Source organism: Nicotiana sylvestris, chromosome 2 (assembly GCF_000393655.2).
Source record: "Nicotiana sylvestris chromosome 2, ASM39365v2, whole genome shotgun sequence".
In the NCBI taxonomy this organism is placed as follows: domain Eukaryota; kingdom Viridiplantae; phylum Streptophyta; class Magnoliopsida; order Solanales; family Solanaceae; genus Nicotiana; species Nicotiana sylvestris.
This window is the reverse complement of record NC_091058.1, coordinates 135,088,275-135,114,652: the sequence shown is the minus strand read 5'-3', so window position 1 is coordinate 135,114,652 and position 26,378 is coordinate 135,088,275. Positions and strand designations below refer to the sequence as shown.

The window sequence follows — 26,378 nt, the reverse complement described above, 5'->3', positions numbered from 1 at the left end:
CTCGAACGTGCCCAGAGTTGTTCCAAAAGCCAAGCAATCGCTGAATAACCTTACCATGCATATACCCGGGTATGATACCACATCGCCCTATCTCATATAGGTCTGATAACACAATTTACCTAAAATTTCACAATCTATCCTAGCCCATAAATCTTATAACCACATTTTCACCACTGAAATCATCCACAAGATCAAAATCTCACATTTATACCCTGACTAAGCCCGAGCAAGATGTAATAACCCGTACCCGCAACCTTGGTACGATTGCATGATATACCACATAATTCAAACGCTCGCAGCGATAACTTCTAATCACAGCAGCTGCACACAACAAACGAATATTGATAGGAAACCTCTTATCAACTAAAGTCTCATTCCAACACTTTCATATACTACCAACGATAATGAAACACGCAGTAAGCCATAACCGTTTCCTTAGATCAACCATTCATGAAGCCACTCCTCATTTGGCAAAGACCATAGCAAATTTCTGCGCCGAACCTCGATGTTATCCTTCCAACATGCTGAAATCAAATCTGTTTGCAGTCATTAAAGACCCTGACGATCTCATCTAATCCAACACAACTACTCTGGTGACATTGATACATCAATACAGACTAAAACCACGACTTGTGTCATCCGCGCACCAATAAGCCACAATCCGAACTTACTCAAATCATGAAAATGACTCAAATGAAAGCGATGTACCGCAAGCTCACTAGTACCACCATAACACAAGGCTGAGAACCCGACACACATTGTAGAAACAAAACACATGAATCGAACCTGCAGGATCATACTTCCACATAACTTCGCTCCAATGCGCGACCTCACCTAAACACTGGTCCACATGAGACACCTCACGTCACTATGCTCAAAATCGACAACCGTGGACATTATGATGTCTAAATCCAAGGTAATTATCATAACCACCGCGAAGAAATTACATAGCACCACACAACTCGAAAAGGACATAACCGATACGCCATCCACCGAGCAATACCCAGTACTCCTCCCGCTCGAATTCCACTAAGAAACCCCACTAACACCGCACCACATGTGCTAATAATCAACAAATCCTAAGGGCTTGCAATACAAAAAGGTAAATCATAGATTCGCCTGATTACTAATAGCTCAATAACAACAGAATCAACACATCCCTCACCAATGGCAATTCGAAGTAAACAAAGCCGTCTCGATGCAAAACACATATCCATATAGGTCTACAAATGAACCATACATCAACTCTAATCACACATAACAGATAAATAATCTTCTGAAGGTTCACAATGACTGAATTATAGCACACACTATCATCTGCCTAACTTACCCACATCTTTGTCGTCCACTGAGCTAACATGTATATGAGAACTTCTAGTCTCCAAGTCCATAAAGCACACGAACTACCATATCTGATCCCAAATTCTGCCTCTTGCACATATATCACACCTCTAGTACTCAATCATCTCATGAGAGGTACTCAAAAATTCTTCTGTGCCACCAAGCAAACTCGAATATCAGTAGCCGATCTGACAAGAAGTGCTGCAATGCTATCAAAGTACCATCAACTTAATCACATTGCCTTTTTCTGAAATATATACCCTCGTCAAATCACCTCAATTAACATTACCATTTCCTTAATCATCTGAAGATCATTTCCCAAATCATCTGAATCTGCCCGTGGTGCCTAAGAATTGTGACATTCCTTTCAGAACTGATCTGTGACCTTACACATGCAAATCTAAGTCTTGCACAACACACCGTATATACTATATCGTCCTAAGGTAAACATGATAACTTCATATCCATTCCGAGTGACACACAACTACGTACTCAACTATCCAAGAACTTTTCTATTAGACCTCAGCTGGAAGAAAATCACTATACATCCCATGCTCTTCATGCCCATGGAAAAATACACACCTCTAAACATGGCAAAATCATCAAGAACTCCCCGAATTCCATTTGCACAACTTTAAATCGTCAGGACTGAGTCCTTCTAACTCAACCGAGCTACACAAGTAACTAAAACCCAAAAGAGTTGTCGCGAAACACCTGTAGAAACTCATTACCTCGTAAGTATCCAAGAACTAATCATATCCTTACCATACCGATCCGGGCCACTACCAAGCTATCCCATCTATCCGAGTTCCCTTCTGACTTACCTTTAACTTGATACTCCTTCTTGCTATAACATCACAATTTTGCAACCCATACTTACCACACGATACCCAAGCACAAAACCACACCGTCTAAGACTCATAAGCCGCTGAATACTCTCTTAAATATTCCCAAAAGCATCACCTTCAAAATACTTTACTCTGAAGAGACTTCTTACTAATCTAAATCTATTACCTTTACCTTCCTGATGCTGATACATGGAATCCCATAATTAATATAGAAAATACCACAAGTCTTGACATCTTCCAATGAAAACTCAGTTCCTAGCCACACATACAACTTGAAAATACCCAATTGTTACATGTAAAATCTTGAACACATTAGAACCATTCTAGAGAGTCATTCACTCTACTCAAACCCCAATTAGCCCGATCAAAATAACCGGACAACATGTGCCTCATTAACACTTTAGACACTGCAGAATGCAACCTCATCCCAATACAACCAAAGCAACTTCCTGCTCTATGCGCCGAGTATCCTTTACCAACAACAGCTCAAGACATCCCGTGATTCTCATACACCTATGAAGCATACTACAACCTTTGTCAAAATTTTCCTTTACTCGAGCCATCCTCGGTCTCAATCTCCGTAGGCCATAACTGATTCCCCAAAACGCCTCAAACTGGAACCAACATAGCACATAACCACATAATCAACTAATAAATAGCAGACTCCCCCACTTGGTTCGAAGCCATAGACCAAAACACACACAATAACTTGTAACCCATATACTCTATTGCTACAATAATACCATAGTAAGATTTAAACTCAACCCTTCATACACTCGTGAAACACAGACCACCTGGTACTTTAAATCCTATGCAAATTTCGCATTCACTCTCGTAGCAGTTGAACCCTACTCTCTTAAGCAAATCAAATTTAAATTCCAACACATATAATTTACTTGTAAATGAGATCTTCTAACATACAACATAAGGATCACACAACTTCAGAACACTATGCGAGAGATAACCCTACCTGTTTTGCCTCAAACTAACATTTCGGTATACCTTCCACCGTCATAAACATTATGCAGTCACTTAATCTTCCTGAGTCTGAACTCACACCGTACATGAAATTTACTTCACTCACAACTAGAACACATGAAAAGATTCTTCACACACCCATAACTCGGGGCTATACCTCAAATCGAGATGAAAATCAAGTGCCTAATAGTTCTTCTATCCTCCAGCAGACCCTTCTCGTCATTTCCAAATCATATGATTACACCTCGCAGTCATAACATACTCATCACGTAGCTATCCAGTCATTACTCCCCATAATAGGGACACAACAGAACATATAGATCCAGAAGCACGCGTTCACAAAATCAATAGCTCAGGGTTCGAGCTATAGGCAAAAATTCGGCCTCAAGTCTTCCAAACTGGCCCAACATCAACACATAGAGATCACATCTCGCCCCTTGATCGGGGAATCACAAGCCATCGATGCACATCTGATACCGTGCGCTCATGTGCGCATACGAACGCGTGGAAGGAATTCAAAGAGTTACTTTTCAAGCTGAATCAAGGACGCACGATAAGAATTCAAGAATGTGAAGTTTTTCCTAAAGGTTCTACAGCCTCCCGAGGATAAATACAGAAGTTTCTGTACCGATCCGCGAGACTACTAAACCTGCTCATGAATCGTGAGACCTATGTAACCTAGGCTCTGATACCAACTTGTCACGACCCCAAACCAGACCTGGTCATGATGGCACCTCTCGTGAAGACAAGGCCAGCCGACACAATTCCCAAATCAACCATTTTTCAATAAAAGTTGTTTTTATTCCATTTAAAAACCGATAATCTCATAATGAACATCAAAAAGAAAAGTGCGGAATAATTACACTAGCCCGACATTGGGGTGTCACTATTCATGAGCATCTACCAAAGTTTGAATATAACAAGGGTCTAAAAATGTAATAAATACAGTAATAAAAATGAGAGGAAGGAAGCAGTGCTGCAAACGTCGTACAGCCACCTTGCTAACTCTGATGACTCCGCATCTGAGCAGTCAACACCCGCTACCTAGTTCTGAAATGCCTGAATCTGCATACGAGGTGCAGGGAGTAATGTGAGTACCCAACCCAGTAAGTAATAATAGTAAATAAAGACTGAGCAGTAGGAAAAAATGAATTCACATTTATGATAACTCAATAAGCACAACAGGCTTGCAAATCCGAAGACGAGTCAATCGTCTCATTTTAAAATCTAGCTTTTGGTAAAAATCATTTGAAAATGCTTTCCAACAGTTCTAGTAGGGGTTTGATACCATTTATAATAAAAGAGATGGAAACCATAATAGGCCCCTCGGGCAAAACCTAGTTCGTATACAGCCCCTCGGGCAAAAACAGAAATTTGTACCCACTTCATAACTTAAAAACTTCAGTTTGAATGAAAGATTATTTAAAACGTTTGGTTAACATTTTCAATAGAGGCTCGATCTAAAAATGAGTGAAAGTAGTAATTAAATCCACATATTCGATAAAACTCACTTTCAGGAGGAGTGAAAAATAGTAAGTTCATAACCAGGCTCCTCAGGTAAAGCATCACTCATGTACCTATATATATATATATATATATATATATATATATGTATAGCCCCTCGGGCAAGCCTCTCAGTCACTCGTGACTCAACTCTTACCAATCAGCGCTCACACTCAGCACTTACATTCAATAGGTACCATATAGTAACCGTTGCGGCGTGCAACACGATCTGTATATCGCTGCGGCGTGCAGCCCAATCCATATATATAGTTGACTGCGCTCACTAGGGGTGTGCAGACTCCGGAGGGGCTCTTACAGCCCAAGCACTATATTGTTGCGGCGTGCAGCCCGATCCATATACATATATATATATATATATATATATATATTACTGCGGCGTGCAGCCCGATCCATAAATATATAATCCGCACAACCAGGCGCTCGGCCTCTCTCAGTCATTAACCTCACAATCAGACCCTCGGTCTATCTCAGTCAATACCCTCACAATCAGACCCTCGGTCTATCTCAGTCATTAATCTCACAATCAGACCCTCAGTCTATCTCAGTCATTAACCTCAAAATCAGTCAGACCATTAGTAAAACAGGGAACTCAGCCCAAACAATTTTCACATTTTAAGAAGTAAAGTGATAAAACTAGATTTAAACAATATATGGTAAAACATAACTGAGGATATGCTTTCAAAACAAATAGAGTAAGGAAAAAATAGTGAAAATGCCTCTAAGGGTCTCAACAGGTCGGCACAAGGCTCCAAACATGGCATACAGCCCAAGATATAATATCAATCTCTAAAATATGGAATATCATAAGATTTCAAATCAAATATGCGACTTAACAGTCGTACGGGATGGACCAAGTCACAAGCTCCAACGGTGCATGACTCCACGCTCGTCATCTAGCGTGTGTGTCACCTCAAAATAGCACAACGATGTGAAATCCGGGGTTTCAAACCCTTAGGACAACATTTACAATCATTACTTACCTCGATCCGGTCCAAGCTCTAGCCCTCGATGACTTTGCCCCCATGAATCGACCTCCGGATGCTCCAAATCTAGCTACAATCAGTATATAACTATTAAAATATGCTAAGGGAACAAAGCACACTCGAAAATATACAATTTACATAAAAAATCCCGAAATTGCTCAAACCCGGCCCCCGGGACTGCGTCTCGGAATCTGATAAAAGTCACATCAATAGAATCCTCATCCTCTCACGAGTCTATACATACCAAGAACATCAAAATCGGACCTCAATTGCCCATTTAAATCCCCAATTTACACTCTCCCAATTCAAGCCCTAATTCCTCAATTTTAGGCTTAATTTCCATGATTAATTAGGTAATTCACACAAGAATCGAGTATTGAGTTCAAATATCTTACCTCCAGATGTTATCTCTTGAATCCCTCTTCAAATCCTCTCAAAAAGCTCCAAAATCACCCAAAATGGTGAAAGTTAACCCCAAAATCGCGGACAATGGCTATTTGAACACTCTGCCCAGGCATCAAAACCCTTCTTCACGAACGCGGTCAAAGCCTCGCGTTCGCGAAGCACAATCCATCTTTGACCAAAAATCCCCGCGTTCGAGAAGCACAATCCATCTTTGACCAAAAATCCTTCTTTGCGATCGCGTCTTGCCAACCCTTCGTGATCGCGTAACCTCTATCGCGAACGTGATGAATAAACACCCTGAAGCTCAGGTGCCCAATTCCTCTTTCGCGAATGCGGTCCACTTCACGCGAACGCGATGACCAATCACACAGCCCCTTCGCGAACGCGGAGCCTGCCTCGCGAACGCGAAGGCTAAAATTCCATCCTTCACCAGCTAACCCTTCGCGAAGGCGAAGGCCATTTTCACTGCAACACTGATCAGCAATTTCTGCAACTTTTCAAAATATGAAATGGCCCGATGGACCACCCGAAACTCACCTGAGGCCCTCAGGGCCACAACCAAACATGTCAACATATCCCATAACATCATTCAAACTTGTTCCAATCTTCGGAACGCTCAAAACAACATTAAATACCAAATTTGCATCGAATTCAAGCCTAAGAATTCCAAAATCTTCTCAATTACGCTTTTGATCAAAAACCCAACCAAACCACGTCCGAATGACCTGACATTTTGCGCACACGTCCCAAATGACACACGAAGCTACTGCAACTTCCAGAATTCCATTCCGACCCTTATATCAAAATGTCACCTATCAACCGGAAAACGCCAAAATCTTAATTTCGCCAATTCAAGCCTAAACCTTCCACGAACCTCCAAAATGCATTTCGATCACGCTCCTAAGTCCCAAATCACCTAACGGAGCTAACCAAATCATTAAAATTCCGATGTGAGATCATATACCAACAAGTCAAATCTTGGTCAAACTTTTCAAATTTTATGTTTCAAATTGGGAACTGTTCTTCCAAATTCATTCCGATTACCCTGAAAACCAAAACCAATGATTTACATAACTCATAATACATCACGCGGGGTTTGTCATGCCTGAGAACTGGCGAGCAACATGAAAAAACTCAAAATAACTGGTCGGGTCGTTACAAATACATACGCCGAATCATACCAAAACAACTCCGATTCACCTCAAATTTTGCACACAAATCATAAATGACATAACGGACCCGTTCCAACTAATGAAATCGAAATCCAACCCCGATATCAACAAAGTTAACTCCCTATCAAACTTCTCAACCTTTCAAACCTTCAACTTTATAACCTTCGTCAATCCAAGCCGAAATGACCTACGGGCCTCTAAATCAACATCCGGGCATGCTCCTAAGTCCACATCATGAGAACATATTGGAACCTTCAAATTTCGGTTACGGGATCGTTTCTTTAAAATGTTGACTCAAGTCAAACTTGGCCACCTTAGGCCACTCTTAAGGAACTAAGTGTTGCGATTTCAACCCGAACCCTTCCAAACTTAAACCAACCATCCCTGTAAGTCATAAAATAGTAAAAGTACATACGGGAAGTCTTAATTAGGGGAACGAGGATCTATAAAGAAAAATGACCGGTTGGGTCGTTACAACTATTCTTCTTCCTATCTTTCCTAGGCAATTCTTTTACAAACTTCAAACTTCTAGCCACGAGTGCACGTGTTTGGAAGTACTGTAGAACCTAGGGGAGAGACAAATTTTAATTATTTGTAGTCATTTGGACCAAAATCACTTTCAAGGCAGTGGCTTGTCACGACACAATATTTATTCAATAAGTTATTTATATTCTTTTATTATTCTTGGTCAATATTATCGACTATTTTTCTAACAATTACTGTGGCAAGACCTTAATAAATTATTTGGTCTAAAAAAAATTTTCGGGAAGTTCTCTTCAAGAGAAAAAGAAAACATATCATTCGAAGTTCAGTCGAAGTTTGCGGGAATCAAATTAATATCTCAAAGAAAAAATAAAGAGGTCCTTTCCTGCATATTTTAAGTCTTATCTTTGAAGTCGTTTTAAAAATCCTACACCACGATAAGTCTCGAATTAAGGGGCATTTGTAGATATTAAAATTTTAACGGATCAAGCTTAATTCTAAATTCAAGATAGTACAAGAGGGCTCTTGTAATTCTAGGAGTCTATTAGGGTTGTATGGAGGATACTCTACAAATAACCTAACTTGGAGACTACTCTACCCTAACCTTAGGTTACTCCTATAAAAAGAGTTACATATTCCTTTTGAAAAGGCTCATAAATTGAGGTCATTACAAAATCTCATAAATTTTCGGATATTCCCAAAGGGATCAAGGCATAAAATATTATCGTGATCAATAGATGTTCTTCTTAAAAATCAAATACTTCAAAAAGAACATCCACATAATTAGCGACTTGCATGGATATCAGATACATCAAAGAAGTCTGCTTCATCATATATTCGTGAAACACACTGCTCTAAACCTCGAATCGAAGAGATAATCAAGAGAGAAGAATAAGGGAACAAACAGAATTGTACCTGCATTGTTTATCAATAAAATTATGTTTATTCATATTTATATTGTGATTGCAATTAATTTTTTTATCTCAAAAATTTGTTGCAAACACTTAGTTTCACCCGGCTCCTTTGAATTAAAATGGAGTCTTAAACATCAATTGCTTTGAGCCTTAAACATTAATTTGTCTTCAAAATCTGAAAGCCAAGTACACTTGTAAGTTGCAATGCTTCTTCTATAATTTTATCCAAATGATTCTCTTTTATCTAAATTGTAAATTGCTTTACTTTTAGTAATCCTCAAGCTAAACCCACCAATTCTTGAAAGAGGAGCCATTGGTGGAGGGTGGCGGCGATGGGAATTTGGTAGAAGGAAAAGAAATTAAAAAGATGAAGAGGGAGAAAGATAAAGAAAATCGAGTGAATTTCAGATTTTTTTGGAGATTGTTTCTATCAAAAACCTAAAGTATTTGTAATTATAAAAATGATGTGCGTGATTGAGCAACAAGCATGGTCAGAAAGATTTAAAATAATGTGTTTTAATAACTATAAATATCTATATGAAATTATAAAATATATAAGGACCTGGATGACAAATCGGAAGTGTGTAAGGGTATTTGCATCTACACCCGCTTTTTGGGTCACGTTTTAACTTGTGCCCGCTTTTGCAAAAAAATTTGCAAGCGTACCCACTTTTCCGCGTAACTTCAGCATACCGGGCCGAAGTAGCAAAGGCGATCACGCAAAACTTCAGCATTCTAGTAGACAGACCTGAAGTAGCAAGTGTGTTGAACTAAGTGTGATGGAGTTTTTGTTTGTAATTGCTGAACTTAAGCATAGTAGTTGAAGTTTTGTTCTTTATTTGCTGAAGTTTTTATTTGTAATTGCTGAACTTAAGCATAGTAGCTGAAGTTTTGTTCCCTATTTGCTGAAGTTTTTGTTTGTAATTGCTGAACTTAAGCATAGTAGCTGAAGTTTTGTTCTCTATTTGCTGAAGTTTTTTTTGTCCTGAATTCATTAGTTTTGTCATTAAGCTTTTTCAAAAACTTCTGAAGTTATTTAGTTCATTTATAAAAACTTCAGCACTAAATAAGCTGAAGTTTTTTGTCCTGGATAAGCTTTTTCAAAAACTTCAGCAGAAGATGCTAAAGTTATTTAGTTCATTTGTAAAAACTTCAGCACTAAATAAGCTGAAGCTTTTTTGTCCTGGATTCATTAGTTTTGTCATAAAGCTTTTTCAAAAACTTCAGCAGAAGATGCTGAAGTTATTTAGTTCATTTGTAAAAATTTCAGTACTATATAAGTTGAAGTTTTTGAAAAAGCTTTCCAACATACTAGATAAATAATCAGATTGTCAACAGTATCTAAATCATAAATTTTAAATATAATAAACATGAAAAGAACGTAATTATCATGAAAAGAATCACTAAGTGTGAACTTAAATTTTCCGTACATGGAAATATTCACAAATTATTGTCTACTAACTTACGTAATTATTTATAATTTATTTTTAAATAATCTGGTAAACATACATATGGAAATTATCCCATGAACTGAAATTTCATAGCAGCACCGACAGCAGCAGAAGAAGGAGAAGAAGAAAAAGAAGAAGAAGGAGAAGGAGAAGGAGGAGGAGGAGGAGGAGGAGGAGGAGGAGGAGGAGAAGGAGGAGGAGAAGAAGGAGAAGATGAAGCAGAAGGAGGAGGAGGAGGAGGAGAAGGAGAAAGGGAGTTGAAGTTGTTTAAAAAGTGGGTACAAGTTAAAACTTTTAAAAAAATGAGTATAGGTAAAATGGGGGCGATCAAATAGGACGCCCCATGCAATTTTTACGCTATTCTGCCATAAAAAATCAAAACTTTTAAAAGGAATATACAAAATAATGTTAAAAACTCATTTAACTATCGAAATCAGAAATGCTTCAAAGAAATTGGCACAGTAGAAGTAGTATAGGAACTATTACTGTCAACATCTATAACTTACAATTATTATTATTTTGAAAACAATAAACGTGAAAAGAGCATAATTATCATGAAAAGAATCACTAAGTGTGACATTAAATTTTCCGTACGTGGAAATATTCATAAATTATTGTCTACTAACTTACGTAATTATTTATAATTTATTTCTAAATAATCTGGTAAACATACTTATGAAAATTATCCCATGAACTGAAGTTTCATAGCAGCACCGACAGCAGCAGAAGAAGAAAAAGCAAAAGAAGAAGGAGGAGGAGGAGGAGGAGAAAGGGGGTTGAAGTTGTTTAAAAAGTGGGTACAAGTTAAAACTTTTAAAAAAATGAGTATACGTTAAATGAGGGCGACCAAATAGGACACCCCGTGCAATTTTTACGCTATTCTGCCATAAAAAAAATTAAAACATTTAAAAGGAATATACAAAATAATGTTAAAAAACTCATTTAACTATCGAAATCAGAAATGCTTCAAAGAAATTGGCACAGTAGAAGTAGTATAGGAATTATTACTGTCAACATCTATAACTTACAATTGTTATTATTACTATTACTATTATTATTATTATTATTATTACTATTATTATTATTATTATTATTATTATTATTATTATTATTATTATTATTATTGGGCCATCCTTCTTCATAAAAAAATAAGAAGGCGGACAAATTGGGCTTCATGATTGAACCGTCCAATGTAACAAAAAGGCCCGGGAATGATCAAAAACTTAGGGGTGGAGGATGGTGATTTGAAATAGGATTGGTGAATTACAGAGAATCTGAAGCATATTTGGGCTTTAACTGCTTTAATACATTTTTTCTCAAGCATGAAGCAACGACTATAGGTTCGGGGGATCTTTGCTCCATTAGTTTAGGACCTTAAACTTTCTTGAGATGAAGAGGAAAGAGTAGAGTCTTCTAGTTTATTGTTGCTCCAAAATCAGTATTTAGCCAAAAACTCGAGTGTGGTATAAATCACTTTGGCACTTTCCATGACTCAGCTAATCCACTACCCTGTCAGCTAACGAGTTTATGTTAAAGGATTCACTTACTATGTGTGTCGTAGACCCGAAATTCCCACCTTCGGGATCGTGATAGCGCCTAACATTTCACTTGCTAGAAAAGCCAATGTTAGAGTAAATTGTATCCCATTTTAAACAATTCAAGTAATTAAAACTCATTTAAACTGAAATAAAACTGGAATAACGTGCGAAAAGGTAAAATAACCAAGAATATCTAAGTACAACCTCGATCTAGAGTCACAAGTGCACGAGCTACTAGAAATTCTACAAATAGAATATGAAATAAATACAACTGTTTCGAATGAAATGAACAGTAAATGGGGAAAGAGGAAGGGGACTTCAAGGTCTGCGGACGCCAGCTGATCTACCTCGAGTCTCCAAATGTGATAATTCAAACTGATGCACCTCACGTACACCTGGGACCAGTACCAAAATCTGCACAAGAAGTGCAGAGTGTAGTATGAGTACAACCGACCCAATGTACTCCGTAAATGCCGAGCCTAACCTCGACGAGGTAGTGACGAGGCTATGACAGGACACTCACGTAATTTAACCTATACAAACGTAGATATATGTGTAACACAGTAACAAATAAAAATTTAATTTGTACGATTAGGAGGGGACATACGAAAGGAGAACAAGACACGATAACTACAACAAGAATGGCAACTTAAGATAGTCAAATAAATCATCAACCAATGAAAAGGGATAAACATAATGAATAAAGATGGCACGACATAATCCATCATGCTTTTACTCTCAACCTCACCATTAAATGATAATAATGGCATGGCATCACCCTTCGTGCTTTTACTCTCAACCTTACCATGAAACGATAAATATGGCACGGCATCACCCTTCGTGTTTTTACTCTCTTCCTCACTATATATTGATCAATAAATGAAGTATTCAATGGTACGACATCAATCTTCGTGCTTTAACACTCTCCCTTACCATGTAGTAATGAACATAAAAGTTTGAGAGATAGATAATGCAAGAATAAATCTTACGTCAACAATGGTTCTAAGATGACAAACCTCGACTTCCAAAAATACTCAACCATCACAACTAATTCATAAGTACGGAAAGAACGATCAAGTAAATAATAATTCAATCTAAGCATGGATGTCATAATTAAACAAAGCAATAAATCACATGGAAACAAGTCCCACCCGCATGCTTTTAACCCAACAACAACGCATATGTACTCGTCATCTCATATATACGTTGTACCTACACATTTAAACACGTAACAAATAGGCAAACAAGTCTTAATCCCTCAAGTCAAGGTTAATCACGACACTTACCTCACTATGCAATCAATTCAGAGCTCTACCGGGGCCTTTCCTCTAGAATCCGCCTCCAAAACAATCGTATCTAACTAAAATCGACTCGATAACGTCAAATAATGTTATAGGAATCAATTACAATACATAAAGTTAGGATTTTTACACTTTTCCCAAAAAGTCAAAAAAGTCACCCCCGGACCCGCTTGGTCAAAACCTGAAATTCGGACCAAAACTAGTTTACCCATTCATCCTCGAGCCTGATTATGTAATTATTTTCGAGATCCTACCCCAAATTGAGGTCTAAATCCTGAATTTACAAAAATCCTCAATTCTTCCTAAATCCCTAGTTTTCTACCATTGAAGAATAAAGATTAAGGCTAAAAATTAATGAGTGATGTTATAAATGGAAGAAAATGAGTTATAGTATACTAACCTATGAATTGGTGATGAATTTTCTCTTCAAAATCGCCTATAGGCCGAGCTCAAATGGAAAGATAGTGAAAGATGGGTGAAATCCCATAATTGAAACATTTTAAATCACCGGCGTCAGGCCTTCTTCGCATTCGTGAAGGGCCTACCGCATTCGTGATGCATAACGGCCCAAATGGCCTACGTGTTGCGAGTTACCCTTCGTGTTCGTGAAGACTTACACCCACCTGCCCTCGCGTTCGCGATCCTAGTGTCGCGTTTGTGAAGAGTAACGTTCGATTCCCCCTTCCAGGCCCATACCCCTACGCGTTCGCGAGAAGCTGGTCGCGTTCGTAGAGGGTGAATCCCCCAACATTGCGCATTCGCAACCCAACTATCGCGTTTGCGATGAAGAAACCCACCCCAGCCCCAGTTTTCCCCTTCGAGATCGCAAAGCACAAGCACCAGGTTATTACAAGGTTGAAAAAAAAGGGATAACAATCAAATGGGTACTACATTCTATTCTACCACTTTATTAGTATCCTCATCTGTAATATCATCACAGAGTATGTTATAAACTCTGTGATGATCATAGAATATTTGGTCCTTTCAAGTTCATATTTTTTACATTCTTGTTAATAGGCGAGGTTGACAAGCCTCAATAGGATTAGTACAGTAAGGTTAGCTCGGTTTGTGTTATATGGGTAACAATACCGGTGCTATTGTCCCCCTTATTTGTACTTCTCCCAATTGATGTATTTTTCTTTTCTGTTATTAATAAAAAATTACCCCTAGGCACTTGCCTAGTGGATTGCCAAAAAAAAAACACCAGGTGACAGCAGATTCTCCAAAAACCAGAAATTTTCTAAGTTCAAACCATTCGTAGCCTACGCAAAACTCACCTGTGCCCTCGGGGCTCAAAACCAAACATGCACACAAGTCCGAAAATATTATACGAATTTTGCTCGCGTGATCAAAACACCAAAATAATACCTAAAACTATGAATCGGGCACCAAAACAAATGAAATTTTTCAATAAAACTTAAGAACTTTCATTTTAACAAATGGATGTCCGAATCACATCATTTCAACTCTGTTTTGCACCAAATTTTGTAGACAAGTCATAAATACGGTAATGAACTTATACCAAGCTCCGGAACCAAAATCCGAACCAAGGAGGAACAAAGTCAAACTTCGGTCAAATTTGAAATTACTTTAAACCTTCTTACTTTTAATTTTCAACAAATTGTAATAAGTCAAGCTAGAGACCTCCGAATTCGATTTCGGGCATACGCCTAAGTTCCAAATCACGATGCGCACCCACCGGGATGGTCAAAATACGGAACCGAGTCCGTTTACTCAAAACGTTGACCGAAGTCAACTCAAATGAGTTTTAAGGCACGAATTCATATTTTAATCAATTTTTCACATAAAAATCTTCCGGAATAAGATATAGACTGCGCACGTAAATTGATAAAGGCTAAAAAGGAGTTATTCAAGGTTTCGAAACACAATTAAGAGTTAAAGCTCTAGATGATCTATAGGATCATTACAATATGTGAATCATATTTCCCGACCTAATAGCTCGTCATATTTTAGAATTTACAACTAATAAATTTAAAATCTCCAAAGTTAAATTTGGACTTTATATTTTTTCTTTCTTTCATTCTACTGCATCATGAGAGGGTGGGCCGAATACCTGCCGCTTCACGGAGTAGTGTATTTTGCATTAAATGGGAAGCATCTTTGGTAGTATTCGTTAATAAGAGCAAACCACATGGCTAAGTTAATAGTAACAAAAAACATGTCATATCACACGTCTATGTTTTTCTTCAGTGTCCACACAGGCCAGAAATAGTCAGCACTCTGCGGTTGTCACTCACGTGCATTAATCTTGCGTAAGTCCAATAACCAACAGAAGCCCCTCTATTCAGTATTCTCCCCCCACATGCACAGGATTTGCCTTTTTTCCAATTATGGAGGAAAAAGACAGATGAGTATATCAAAAGCAATCGTGACAGCATATAGAATCCAATTTATGATTTTAACGAGCAATCTTCATGGGTTAAATCTTAAGGTTTTTAATATTGAAAATTCATTGTGCTCTAAAATTTATGAATTCAAAATTTATTAAACTTTGGTGACCTGTTGCATATTTATACTTATGTTTTGTATTGAAAATATTGGATTTAAATGAACTCATAAATACCTCAAAATAAGGGTTCATTTAGTTTCATATAATAAAGTCAAATCCTTATATAAAATTTCATGTTACTTATACACACAGGCGGACCTATATGTAACCTTGAAGGCAGAGGCGGACCTATGTGGTGGGTTGAGGGGTCACGTGATCCCGTTAGCCTCGACAAAAATCATGTATAAACATATAATATATATGAGACCCCTTAAATATTTTAAGTATGCCCCCTAAAATAAAGAGATGTATGGGAGAAGTGGTTGCTTTGGACCCTTAAATTCCCAACTTTGTTGGGGACATATGTTTGAAACCCCCCTTCAGCTTTTTTCTCCTCCTTCTATGAGTTACAATGTAATTTATATTCAATAACAAATTGCTTTATCTTTTACTTTTATCTTCTTTTTTTTGAATTCAATTATAAATTAGTACTAATATATAATAGTCAACTTTATTAATATTTTAGTTCTTTGGATACAATATAATTTATATTTAATAACAAATTACTTTTTTTTAATTTCATTTATAGTTAGTACTAATACACAATAGTCAACTTAATTAATTTTATTCCTTCTCTTCCCGTAGCACCCATTTTGCCAAGAAATCTATTTCTCTCTCTCTCTCTCTCTCTCTCTCTCTCTATATATATATATATATATATATATATATATATATATATATTTTAATCGCTGGTGATTAAAAAAAATAATGTCGATGAAGGCGTGTAGGTGCACTATTTTGTGGTGGGGATTGTATACTAAAAACTCTTATATATATATATATATATATATATATATATATATATATATATACATAATTTGAAAATGGTTAATTTAAATTATTTGGCACCCTTAACACTAAAAATCTTTAGGGAGTATTGATTAAGCAAAATACTGATGCCCTCGTTGAGTCAAATTCCAGGGTCCGCCTCTACATATACATCATTTTGTTTTTGGTATGAAGTCATGCATAAATAAATAATATAAACACTGTATAATTAATATAATTAATATAACATTTGATTTTTGGTATTAAATTTGCATAAACCAGACAATGTTTAACACTGAAAATAGAATGATATGTTACTAACCTGTGTAACTTATACGTAAATCTAACGAGTATTATTTTATACGGAATAAAATATTTAAAAAAAAACAAAAAAGTACATGCATTTATGCGGATAAAAGTATCTAAAGCAAAAGAAAAAACCCCTTAAACTAGTCAATCTTACATAACATCAAATATGTTACTATACGGAGTACTATTATTTATCGCTTAATTATCTCTGGATTATTTTTATCACATAACAATTTTGCATATCATATAAGTGTCACATATCCACATCATAATCCACACCTAATTAGATTGTAAACGATTATTACGAATCGTCCTTAAGTGCACAATACAACTGTAGTCTAAACTCTGCGTTGAAAATAGCAAGCATGTACACACCCCGATACATAGAGCTGGCACCATTCCCCTATATGAACTTACGAAGATATAATAGCTCCACTCACCATCTCTTCCAAGTTGACCTCTGAATAAAAGAAAGAAAACAAAACAGAGTTGAAAGTTGAGACAAAATGGCCAACTTTTTCTTCCTCCTACTAACCTCTTCTTTATTCTTGACTCACATCTCAGGACAGACAATTTCACCACCACCACCTCCTCCACCGACAGCCGCCACAACTCCAGCTGCACTACCGGCCGCGGCCCAAGAATTCTTGGATGCACATAACAAGGCAAGAGCTGAAGTGGGTGTTGGCCCTCTAAAATGGAGTCCCATGCTAGCCAAAGAAACTAGCCTTCTTGTTCGTTACCAAAGGAACAAACAAAATTGCAACTTTGCAAATTTAACCAGTGGGAAATATGGTGGGAATCAATTATGGGCTAGTGGTATGGCCGTGACCCCACGTATGGCTGTAGATAATTGGGTTGCTGAGAAGAAATTTTACAACTATGCTAATAATTCATGTGTAGGAGATCATAAGTGTGGTGTTTATACGCAGGTTGTTTGGAAGGAATCATTGGAATTGGGTTGTGCTCAAGCTACTTGTTCTAACGGACCTTCTACTCTTACCATATGTTTTTATAATCCCCCTGGAAATGTAATAGGAGAGAAACCTTATTAGTCTGCAATTACATGATCTTTAATAATGTAACTTTTGTGTGGAATTCAAGTTTTGTTGCTTTCATTTACAATAAGTTGTCATTGTGTTGGTTTGTTGGTATTTTCCTTTCTCTTTTTCTTTTTCTATACTGCTAGTAAATATATAGCCGATCTGACTAATTTGAAATTAAGGTGCAGGAGAGAGATCAATAAGATGAATCCAAAATTTAAATTTGATGGATTTAAATCGACTTTTGAAATTATAGGTTCAGGATCTAGGATGAGTTGAATCTATTGATTATATATTCTATTCGCCTCTGGTGATCGATATGAAGGAGGATTAGGGGTACGGCAGATAAGAAGAGCGACTCAAACATAGAAATAAGAGTATGAGGGGCAGCATAATAAGAACTCAAATTCTCGTCATGACCAACATGTTAATGACCAACATGTTAAGGCATCTTTCTCAATGACCATCCTCTCCCATTAGGTAATATGTAAAACAGAGAGCGGAGGTTTTCTCCAGTCATATCTCCAGTCTCAACTCCTAAATTTGTGTGCATTTATACAGAAAAGAGAAAAAGGAGATGAGTCCCCTCTCAAAGAACTCCTATTAATAAAAGAAAACAAGAAAGAAAAAGAGAGTTCTTATAGAACAAACTTTTTCCCCCTCTCCCCACACTGATTCCACATGGGATAAACAGCTAATTTCACTTACCCTTAGTGAGACTCGAACCTACGACCTACTGGTTGGAGGTCAAAGAACCTACGACCTACTGGTTGGAGGTCAAAGAGGCTTACTATTAATCAAATCTCTATAATCACAGAGTAAACAATAAAAGTAGTCACTTCACCAGCTCCTTCATAATTAGATATCGGAAAGCAAAATTATGAGGAATCCACTCAATGTTCTTGCGAGACTTTTCCTGCTGAATCTTCTTAATGCTTCTTATAAGAGATTCAGGTAAACATTGCTGGATCATCTCCATCACACCAGCAGTACATAGACCACAATCCTTAGCAAAGGACTCCACAACTTTTGGCAAAACAACTTTATGATTCTTCTTCACCCCAAATGCTGCTCTAATATATTCTTCTTTTGCTGCTTCCAGCTCCTGAAACACTCTCTTAGGTGTATAGACTCTTACCTGACAATGGAGACGTTTTCACCGTGAGACAATACAATTGTTCATTAAATCCTGTTACCATTATCACATAATTCTTGATTTTACTTAAACCTTCGTGTTCCAAGGATTTGAGAGCGCTCAATTAGTGAAAATCACTAGGATGAAGAAGGGCATTTGTATGAAAACAGGAACTATTTTTCATGAACAGAAGATAGATGAATGTCAGCACATTCTAAATGCATGACAACAGGAACTATTTTTCATGTACAGAAGATAGATGAATGTCAGCACATTCTATTCGGTTATTGGATAGAAACTGATGTAAATTTCTAGCCTTTCAAAAAGAAACTACAGTCTGTAAAATGCCACGTAAATTCAGTTTTTATTGGATATAAGAAATAATGATCATCGCAAACATTAAGGAGAAAGGAAGATGATGGACAATACCGCAGGATCTGAATGATTGCCCGAGCAGAGTGCAAAGTGCAGAAGGGGTTCTGGATGTTCAATAGCATAGGCTTGTATTTCATCGCCTACCTTAAGCTTTCCTCTAGAAGAAAGCAACAAGCGAAGCCACTGCATCAAGATTAAGCTTTATCAGCTATACAAGTACCAACTTCGAGAAATCCATTATGGAGACATACACGGTGTTTAACCAAAAATAGGGATTTCGGTCAAAGCTTATTTTTAGAAGAACATAATCAAGTAGAAATAGGAACAATTGATGTAAATAATTACTGAATAGAAAGCAAAGTAAATCAGTATATTTCAATAGTATTTCGTGTCCTTAGAAATGTTCAGTCCTCATCTTTTATAGTTATTTCTAAGTAATACGTTTTTCTCCTTTCAGAATGGAGTCATTATGGACAATTAATGGCATTTAATGTAACGTTATAATTGGTAATCATAACTGATTCAACACAGATTCCATAACGTTTTCCGTAATTAATGCCCATTAATCACCAATGATACGTATCTATACCCCTTTTGCTATTTAGGTTTATTCTTCTGATGCGTCTTCAGAATACCAAGAGGTCCGAGCACCTATCCCTTCTTGTTTTCTTGGATCTCTGCCCTTGCCTGCCAAAGCTCGTACCTCTTCAATTATTCTTCGCCAACTGTCATTCCTTTACCAGTCCACGTGTCATGACATGTCACCTCATAATTAATTCTATACATGAACTTAATTTCTCCCAATACACATGTGGATCAGAAAATACTATGCATGAGTATCAGTCACTTGATATCAATAGAGTAGGGACACGATTTTGACAAGAAAAAAAAAAAAGATCCTTAGATGCTTTTAGGAGAATCTTTTAAAAAGTTGGTTTGTGAACCAACACAATTACTTCTAGAGGTTTTGTGTAGTAGAGCACGTAGTTGCTGAATATGCAAGTTAAGCTAAAATGCATAATGTAACAAGAAACCAGCTTATGAGGTATACCTGTCCTGGTCTAGACATTCGACATCCCAGGATAGAGTTCTGTATCACATTGGCGCTGAATACATGACCGCCAACATTATAGGCAGCCTGGGTTAAGCAAAAAGGTAAGACAAAATCTTACCAAACAACTCTTGACCAAAAAAATAAGTTTTTTGCACTAACCTTCAAGAGTAGAAAAACTCTCTTTCCATGTTTTTGTGGAACCCCATATGACAAAAATGTCTAGATAGAAATAGTTACAGAATATTGTCAGCTCAAAGTGGATGTGGAATTTACAGATTTCTAAAACCACAATGCTGACGTTTTAATCAAGAAGGATCATTACATGCATCACTAACGCGTTATGTATGTTAATCCAGAATGCAAGCTTCTCAGCATGACTCAACCTTTGCGGATCTATTACTTCTAGGCGAGAAACAATTGACCTGAAATGTACATCCTCAGTGAGCATTTTAAAACAAGAAATTGTTAAAGTACGTCCCACGACAGATGTCCTCACCTGAAATTTTGCAACAACGGTTCAATATCACCTAGTCTGTGTTTATCTCTATATATACATTGTACTTCAACCATTGTGCTATAAGGTCCACTGAACTCCTTCAAGCCTTCCACATGAAAAGGATTGTCCAACCGAACACTAAAAGACGAATCGTTCCTTAATCCTGGACTCCATATGTCACATTGATCCTTTGGAGAAAAGGCACTCATTGAGGACAAGGATGAGGTTGGTGACGAGAGACACGGATTTATTCGTGGAGGATCAGCAATTTTGCAATATATGGTGCACATGCACCTTACCATGTCCTCAGACAGCTTATTTGGTGCCTCTGGAACATGGTCAGAGATGCGCGTGCCAAGATGCTCTGCCAAACTGATTAAATTTGAACAAGAACTCTGTGCATACTGCAAAGAATTCATCACATAGAAACTCTCAGTCCTCCAACTTTCATTGTTCTATACAGGGAAAACCATCGCACACTAACATGATATATATGTAGATGATAAATAATAATTAATGCCTCCTTCCCTCAAAAAGGAGAAACTGCAATACAAATTTATCTCTTTTGCAACTTACCTCCATCATAAAAAAAGGTTGAGACTGACAAGCACGCAAAGCTTTCCCTGGTATTTCCTCTGATAGGGGAGCTCTATTTGACGGAGCTGAATGTTGAGTTAATGAGGAATGGCTTCGATGAACTCCAGGTTCTTTAACTTTGTCTTGTGTCGTGCTATTGGTTTCATTCCATGGATTTGATACTGATTGGCAATCAAATTGAGCATAAGAATTTTCCCTTCTCAACATCACATCAGATTCAGAAAATTCAAGGCACCTTCTTATTTGGGTACTTTGTGGTGATCTTAGTTTATCATCGTTTACGGGAGGAGACAAGGATGAGATTTGTTGATCAAATGCTTTACGGTATAATGAGAGAAGATAGTGTTCCAAATGCACTACTTCCAACTCTAGTACAGCAATTTCTCTAATCAGTTCTGTTGTTGGCTGGATTCAATTGAATAGAGTACTCTCAGCATATGACCATTATAGAGGGTATTAAAAACAACATGAAAATAAAGAAAAGTTCCACTTTGACAAGAATAACCATGAGTGAAACAGTAATAAACATAGCTATGGCAAATTGACAATAGAGTATATGAGCCTTACACTTAGCTATGTTAACAAAGAGATGTGAGAGGTGTCAAATGCTCAATTTACATTTTTCTCAAAATGGAAGTAATCAGAATTATGAGTCATATTATATTATGTGATACGATAGGAAGGAGCAGAAGGAGGTACCATAGACATTGAGGCGAGATGAGTGATGTTTTGTGAGAAAGATTTACATTCTAATGCTTTCTCTAGAGCACATGGAACTGCGCCTTGGTTCTGTAATCTTCTCTCGAGCTGCATTATCTGTAGAGACGTATTTTCAACTAACATAGATATTAATAATCTGTTGATAAACCACTAGAAACAATTTTATAATCTCAGTATCCTTACCTCTTGCCTCAAAGAACTCTGGACTTCAGCCTTAGATGAATGTTTCTTCTTGCTCCCAGTAGTCTTTCGTGTGAACCATTTCCTAGAGAAAAGAAACAGTATATCCTAAATTATTCAAAATTCTTGGTATTTCTAGGGGCATGTTCCTTGTTCTTTTGACACTGAGCAGTTTAACGTGATGTAAAAACCAACTTGAAAGCAAAGAAGGAAGATAAGGTACAAAGGAAGTCCCGCTCTTCCTTTCCTTTACCACCCATTTTTAACTTGTAACTTTGTAGTCACATTCTGGTATGAAAGCTAAAATATCAGAAGAGGAAGGACACATGGAAGCTTCCTTACCAACTTCAATTGATTAGATGCCTCTACTGAATGATCCACATTGTCATCAAATCCTCGTCTATATATATAGACGGGAAGCCGCAGCCGTGGAAATCAAATACTATACACATCACCCGGAAATCATAGAATGGAATGTCATACTAAATAACTTTTCCAGAGCGCACAATGGCTCCTACAGTGAACAAACTTCCTTCAAAGAACTAAAGCAGCAGGAAATTAAGATGATAAGGAAATGACAAGTACATATTCACATAAGCCCTTCTAATTCCCTTTTCCATACTTGTTAGAAAACCTTTCAAATAATGAAAAGGAACCAAGAAAATAACAACAATGTCAGCTTGCAAAGCGAATACATAGTAGTAACAAAGATTTGATTTTGGGACTGTTATTTGTACAAGAGTACTCCATTATCTACTACAGGCAACACATCAAATTAAAAGTTCTTTTAACTTAGAGAAACCCCAAATGAAAAGATAGAGAAACAGAGATTAAATATATACAATAACAAGTAGAACAAATCCAATGGCTACCTCTTAGAACGCTTGTGTTTAGAGTTGTTCCCTTGTATTGCAATAGGCCAGTAGCTCCAAGTGATTAACGCCCTTTTGCACATTCTCTTCCAAGAATTAACTGACCATCTCTTTCAAACTTTACATGAACAGATGCTGAAGTTTGAACATTACGGAGCTTGCTAATACATAAAAATAGCCAAGAAAAAGCAGCCCTTTTGACGGTGAGTTAAAATAACTATTGTGCTATTTGCTAAAATCTGTAACATGCAGAGTCCCAATATAGCTTTTTGGCAGTAAAAGGGAAGGCGAGCGTAGCTTTTTCTACAAATAGCACATTAAATCTGCTACTACTACAGCTCTAAATGTCAAAGGGTGTCCAAAAGTAAAGATCTTTACTTGAACTGAAGGAAAGCTCTTTGAAGTGATGGTGGCAGAATGAAGAGCAAATTAAAACTACTAGTACTATATTTTAAGACAAACAGAAAGTTGTAAGCTTGAAAAGTTAGAGGTCTCCTGACACACTTAAAACAAATGTTCAGTGGATCCAACCACCTCATAAAACTATATTGTATATTTTTGCGTGTATATTTTCTACCCGCACAAGGAAGAGGAAGCTCCGTGTAAGCACTAGCCTTCTCGGACTCCACTTGTGGGAATATATTAGACTACAGAGGTGGATGTAGTGTGTAAGCAATGAGTTCAATTAAACCTATAACTTTCGATATGAACTCATAACATAAAAAAAATACCGTTTGGATTAGCTGATAAGCTTGAAGTGCAGAAACTGATTTTTTAAATAAGTATTTACGTGTTTGGATAGACGTGCTGAAACTGATAACAACCAGTTGATGTGTTTGGTAGAAGAGTGCTCATAAGATGTTCTTTTATTAAAATGACTAAAATATCTTTAAAATCTTTACAAAAGATTATGAATTAAAAAGTTTATTTGTAAAGAAAAGGATGAACAACAAATATGGAATGAAGAGAAAGTTAGGAAAGTTATTTTGGAAAAAATATTTTGTGAATTTAAAAATATTATTAAGGATAAATTAGTAAAAGCCTTGGTCAAACTAAAAGTGTTTATAAGTTGAAAAGTCATAAGTTGGGGTGACCAACTTATGACTGGCTTTAACTTATAAGCACTTTGGGTGTTTACCAAACGCCTAGATAAGCGAAAAGTTGTTTATAAGCCAGTTTGATCAGCTTATAAGTTTAGTCAAACACCCTCATAATGGGTTCAATGCTAAAAATCTTAAAAATCGAACTCACAATATTTAAATCCGGGATCTTTGGCTTGTTGTTTTTGTGTGTATATTTCCATTACTGATGTATGATTCCTGCCATATAACCATTATTTGCCTACTAAGTAAGTATAAGGGAAAATTCATAAGTACCTTCCTGACCTATAGCCGAATTTTTAATTAAATATTTTATTTTTGCGAAGATCCTACTACCCCTCAACTATTTTTAAATGGAATTAGTATACTATGACAGAAGAGAGTGTATGCCACCCTCCTTGGGAGAGTGAGAAAGAGAGATGCTGAAATTTTATTTTTATAATATATACTATTTTTTTCCACTTGTTTTTTTTTCTTTTCCTTTCCTTTCCTATAGTTTTGTTACTTATAGTTTGGCCGAAAATTAGTTCCGGCATTCTCCATATTTTCCAGTGAGATCGAATTGAAGATTTTATTCTGTTCTCTCCATATTTCACTACACTTTATAGATGATTACTGTTATTTCTAATCTCTTCTCTCACCTCTTATACACTTTTAATTGCAATTGCTTCTCACAAAAAGGACTGAAAAAATCTTGTCTCAAGATCAATTTTCGATTAAACCCATAAGAAGCCCACAAAAGACTGAACAAGAAAAGGGTTGAGTCCTATTTTTTTAATTAATCAAATTACGTAAAAGAAAGAATAAGGAAGAAGAATGTGGTTGTTGATTGTTGGTTGCCATAAAGTTTTATAGGAGCTCACCATTTTCGGTCTGCTTCTTCAACCAAAAAAAATTTGGCTACTTCACTTGTGGGTTGGGGATGGAAGAAGGTGGGATGTACGAAAAGGGAATTTTTAAAAATTAAAAAAAAGTGAGTTGGGAAAAGAAGTAGATGAGGAAAAAAAATAATTTTAGTAGAAAATACATATGTCAGGCGTGTATTTCACCACTAAATATAGATGTAGTAGTAGCATTTCAGGGTGATACTAAATTATTTCCCAAAATGTTTTGAAATGCTATTATTTATGGTAAATATTACTTCATTAATTACGTATTTTATAAAAAAAGGTACAAATTTCACTGTGACCAAATAAAAGTGAATGGAGTACAAAGTGTAATAGTGTAAGGCCAGAAACAGAAATGGGGAAACAGTGGTCCTAGTTATCTGTTTAAAGAAAAAATGTAAAATAAAAACTGAAACTTCTATTTTATCTTACTGTCCATTCTTATATGAAGTGATTCGGATGGGCATCTTCCAATGCGGTACACAAATGATAGTTAAAAAAGTGTTTGCCAATAAAGAAATATAATTTGTTGGAATAAGTGAAGCATCATCAATTTTCAAATGAATCTGACAAACATGCTGTGGTTCCATGAATAAGTGAGCTGTTTTAGCTATATTCTTTAAATTGTGGATCACAAAAAACAACATGCCTATTATATTGCTTTTAATCTTTTACTTATTATATGCGCAAAAATCCAAGATACTGAGATCTTCTGAAATTTAATTTGGTTGTTTTTTTTGCACCATATCTGCTAAGATACCCATCTGTCTTTCTGATTATAATTTCAAAACATGATTATTAATTACGAAGCTTCTGCTTTCAAGAAAATCTCACTACTAAAATGGTCAAACAGATATTAAATAAAAGGCAATCTGACGTGGTTTCTAGTGTTGTAACTCTTCAAAAATGTTCGACTGCTACATTTCCTAGAAGATCCAGAGACAGTTGCTGCAATTTAAAAGTTTCGAGAAATCAATCGCGAAATTCAACCTAAATGGTGGAATCAGACAAATTAGAAGTAACATCAATAGTAAGGTAACTTGATCCAAACCTAGTTACTAGCTAATTTACTTCAATTCCAAATGGAGGTCGCGCCTTAAATTCCCCCACGTGGTGTCAATTAGTAATAAACAGTGGATTGACGGTAAGAAAGGAGCGTTGGAGCAACGGTAAAAGTACCTTCGTGTGACCTAATGTCACGGGTTCGAGTCGTGACATCAACCGCTGATGGTTGCATTGGGGTGCGACATTCCCCGAACTCTGCGTGAACGTGAGATACTCCATGCACCGAGTTGCGATTTTTTAGTGGATTGGACTGCATTAGATTTAAAATTA

At 36.7% G+C, this 26,378-nt stretch overlaps 1 protein-coding gene and 1 pseudogene across 3 annotated transcripts; one reads left to right on the top strand and one right to left on the bottom strand.

Moving 5' to 3' along the window:
* The first annotated feature begins 4,123 nt into the window (after window positions 1-4,123).
* LOC104218596 (STS14 protein-like) lies at window positions 4,124-17,706 on the top strand (annotated as a pseudogene).
* A 316-nt stretch (window positions 17,707-18,022) lies between these two features.
* LOC104218579 (uncharacterized) lies at window positions 18,023-23,577 on the bottom strand. Of its 3 annotated transcripts, none has more exons than XM_009769121.2 (11): window positions 23,057-23,141; window positions 22,527-22,626; window positions 22,188-22,269; window positions 21,984-22,120; window positions 21,264-21,689; window positions 20,688-21,091; window positions 20,514-20,613; window positions 20,351-20,410; window positions 20,189-20,275; window positions 19,192-19,320; window positions 18,023-18,765 (listed from the first exon to the last, which is right to left on the bottom strand). In XM_009769121.2, exons 4-11 carry the CDS (start codon window positions 22,095-22,097, stop codon window positions 18,463-18,465), a joined length of 1,623 nt encoding a protein of 540 aa, XP_009767423.1. In that variant the 5' UTR covers window positions 22,098-22,120; window positions 22,188-22,269; window positions 22,527-22,626; window positions 23,057-23,141; the 3' UTR covers window positions 18,023-18,462. The 3 variants fall into 3 exon arrangements, with proteins under 3 accessions (XP_009767423.1, XP_009767417.1, XP_009767408.1); XM_009769115.2 differs by having other exon boundaries at window positions 21,984-22,100; XM_009769106.2 differs by lacking the exon at window positions 22,527-22,626 and having other exon boundaries at window positions 21,984-22,100; window positions 23,057-23,577.
* Between the last annotated feature and the right edge of the window lie 2,801 nt (window positions 23,578-26,378).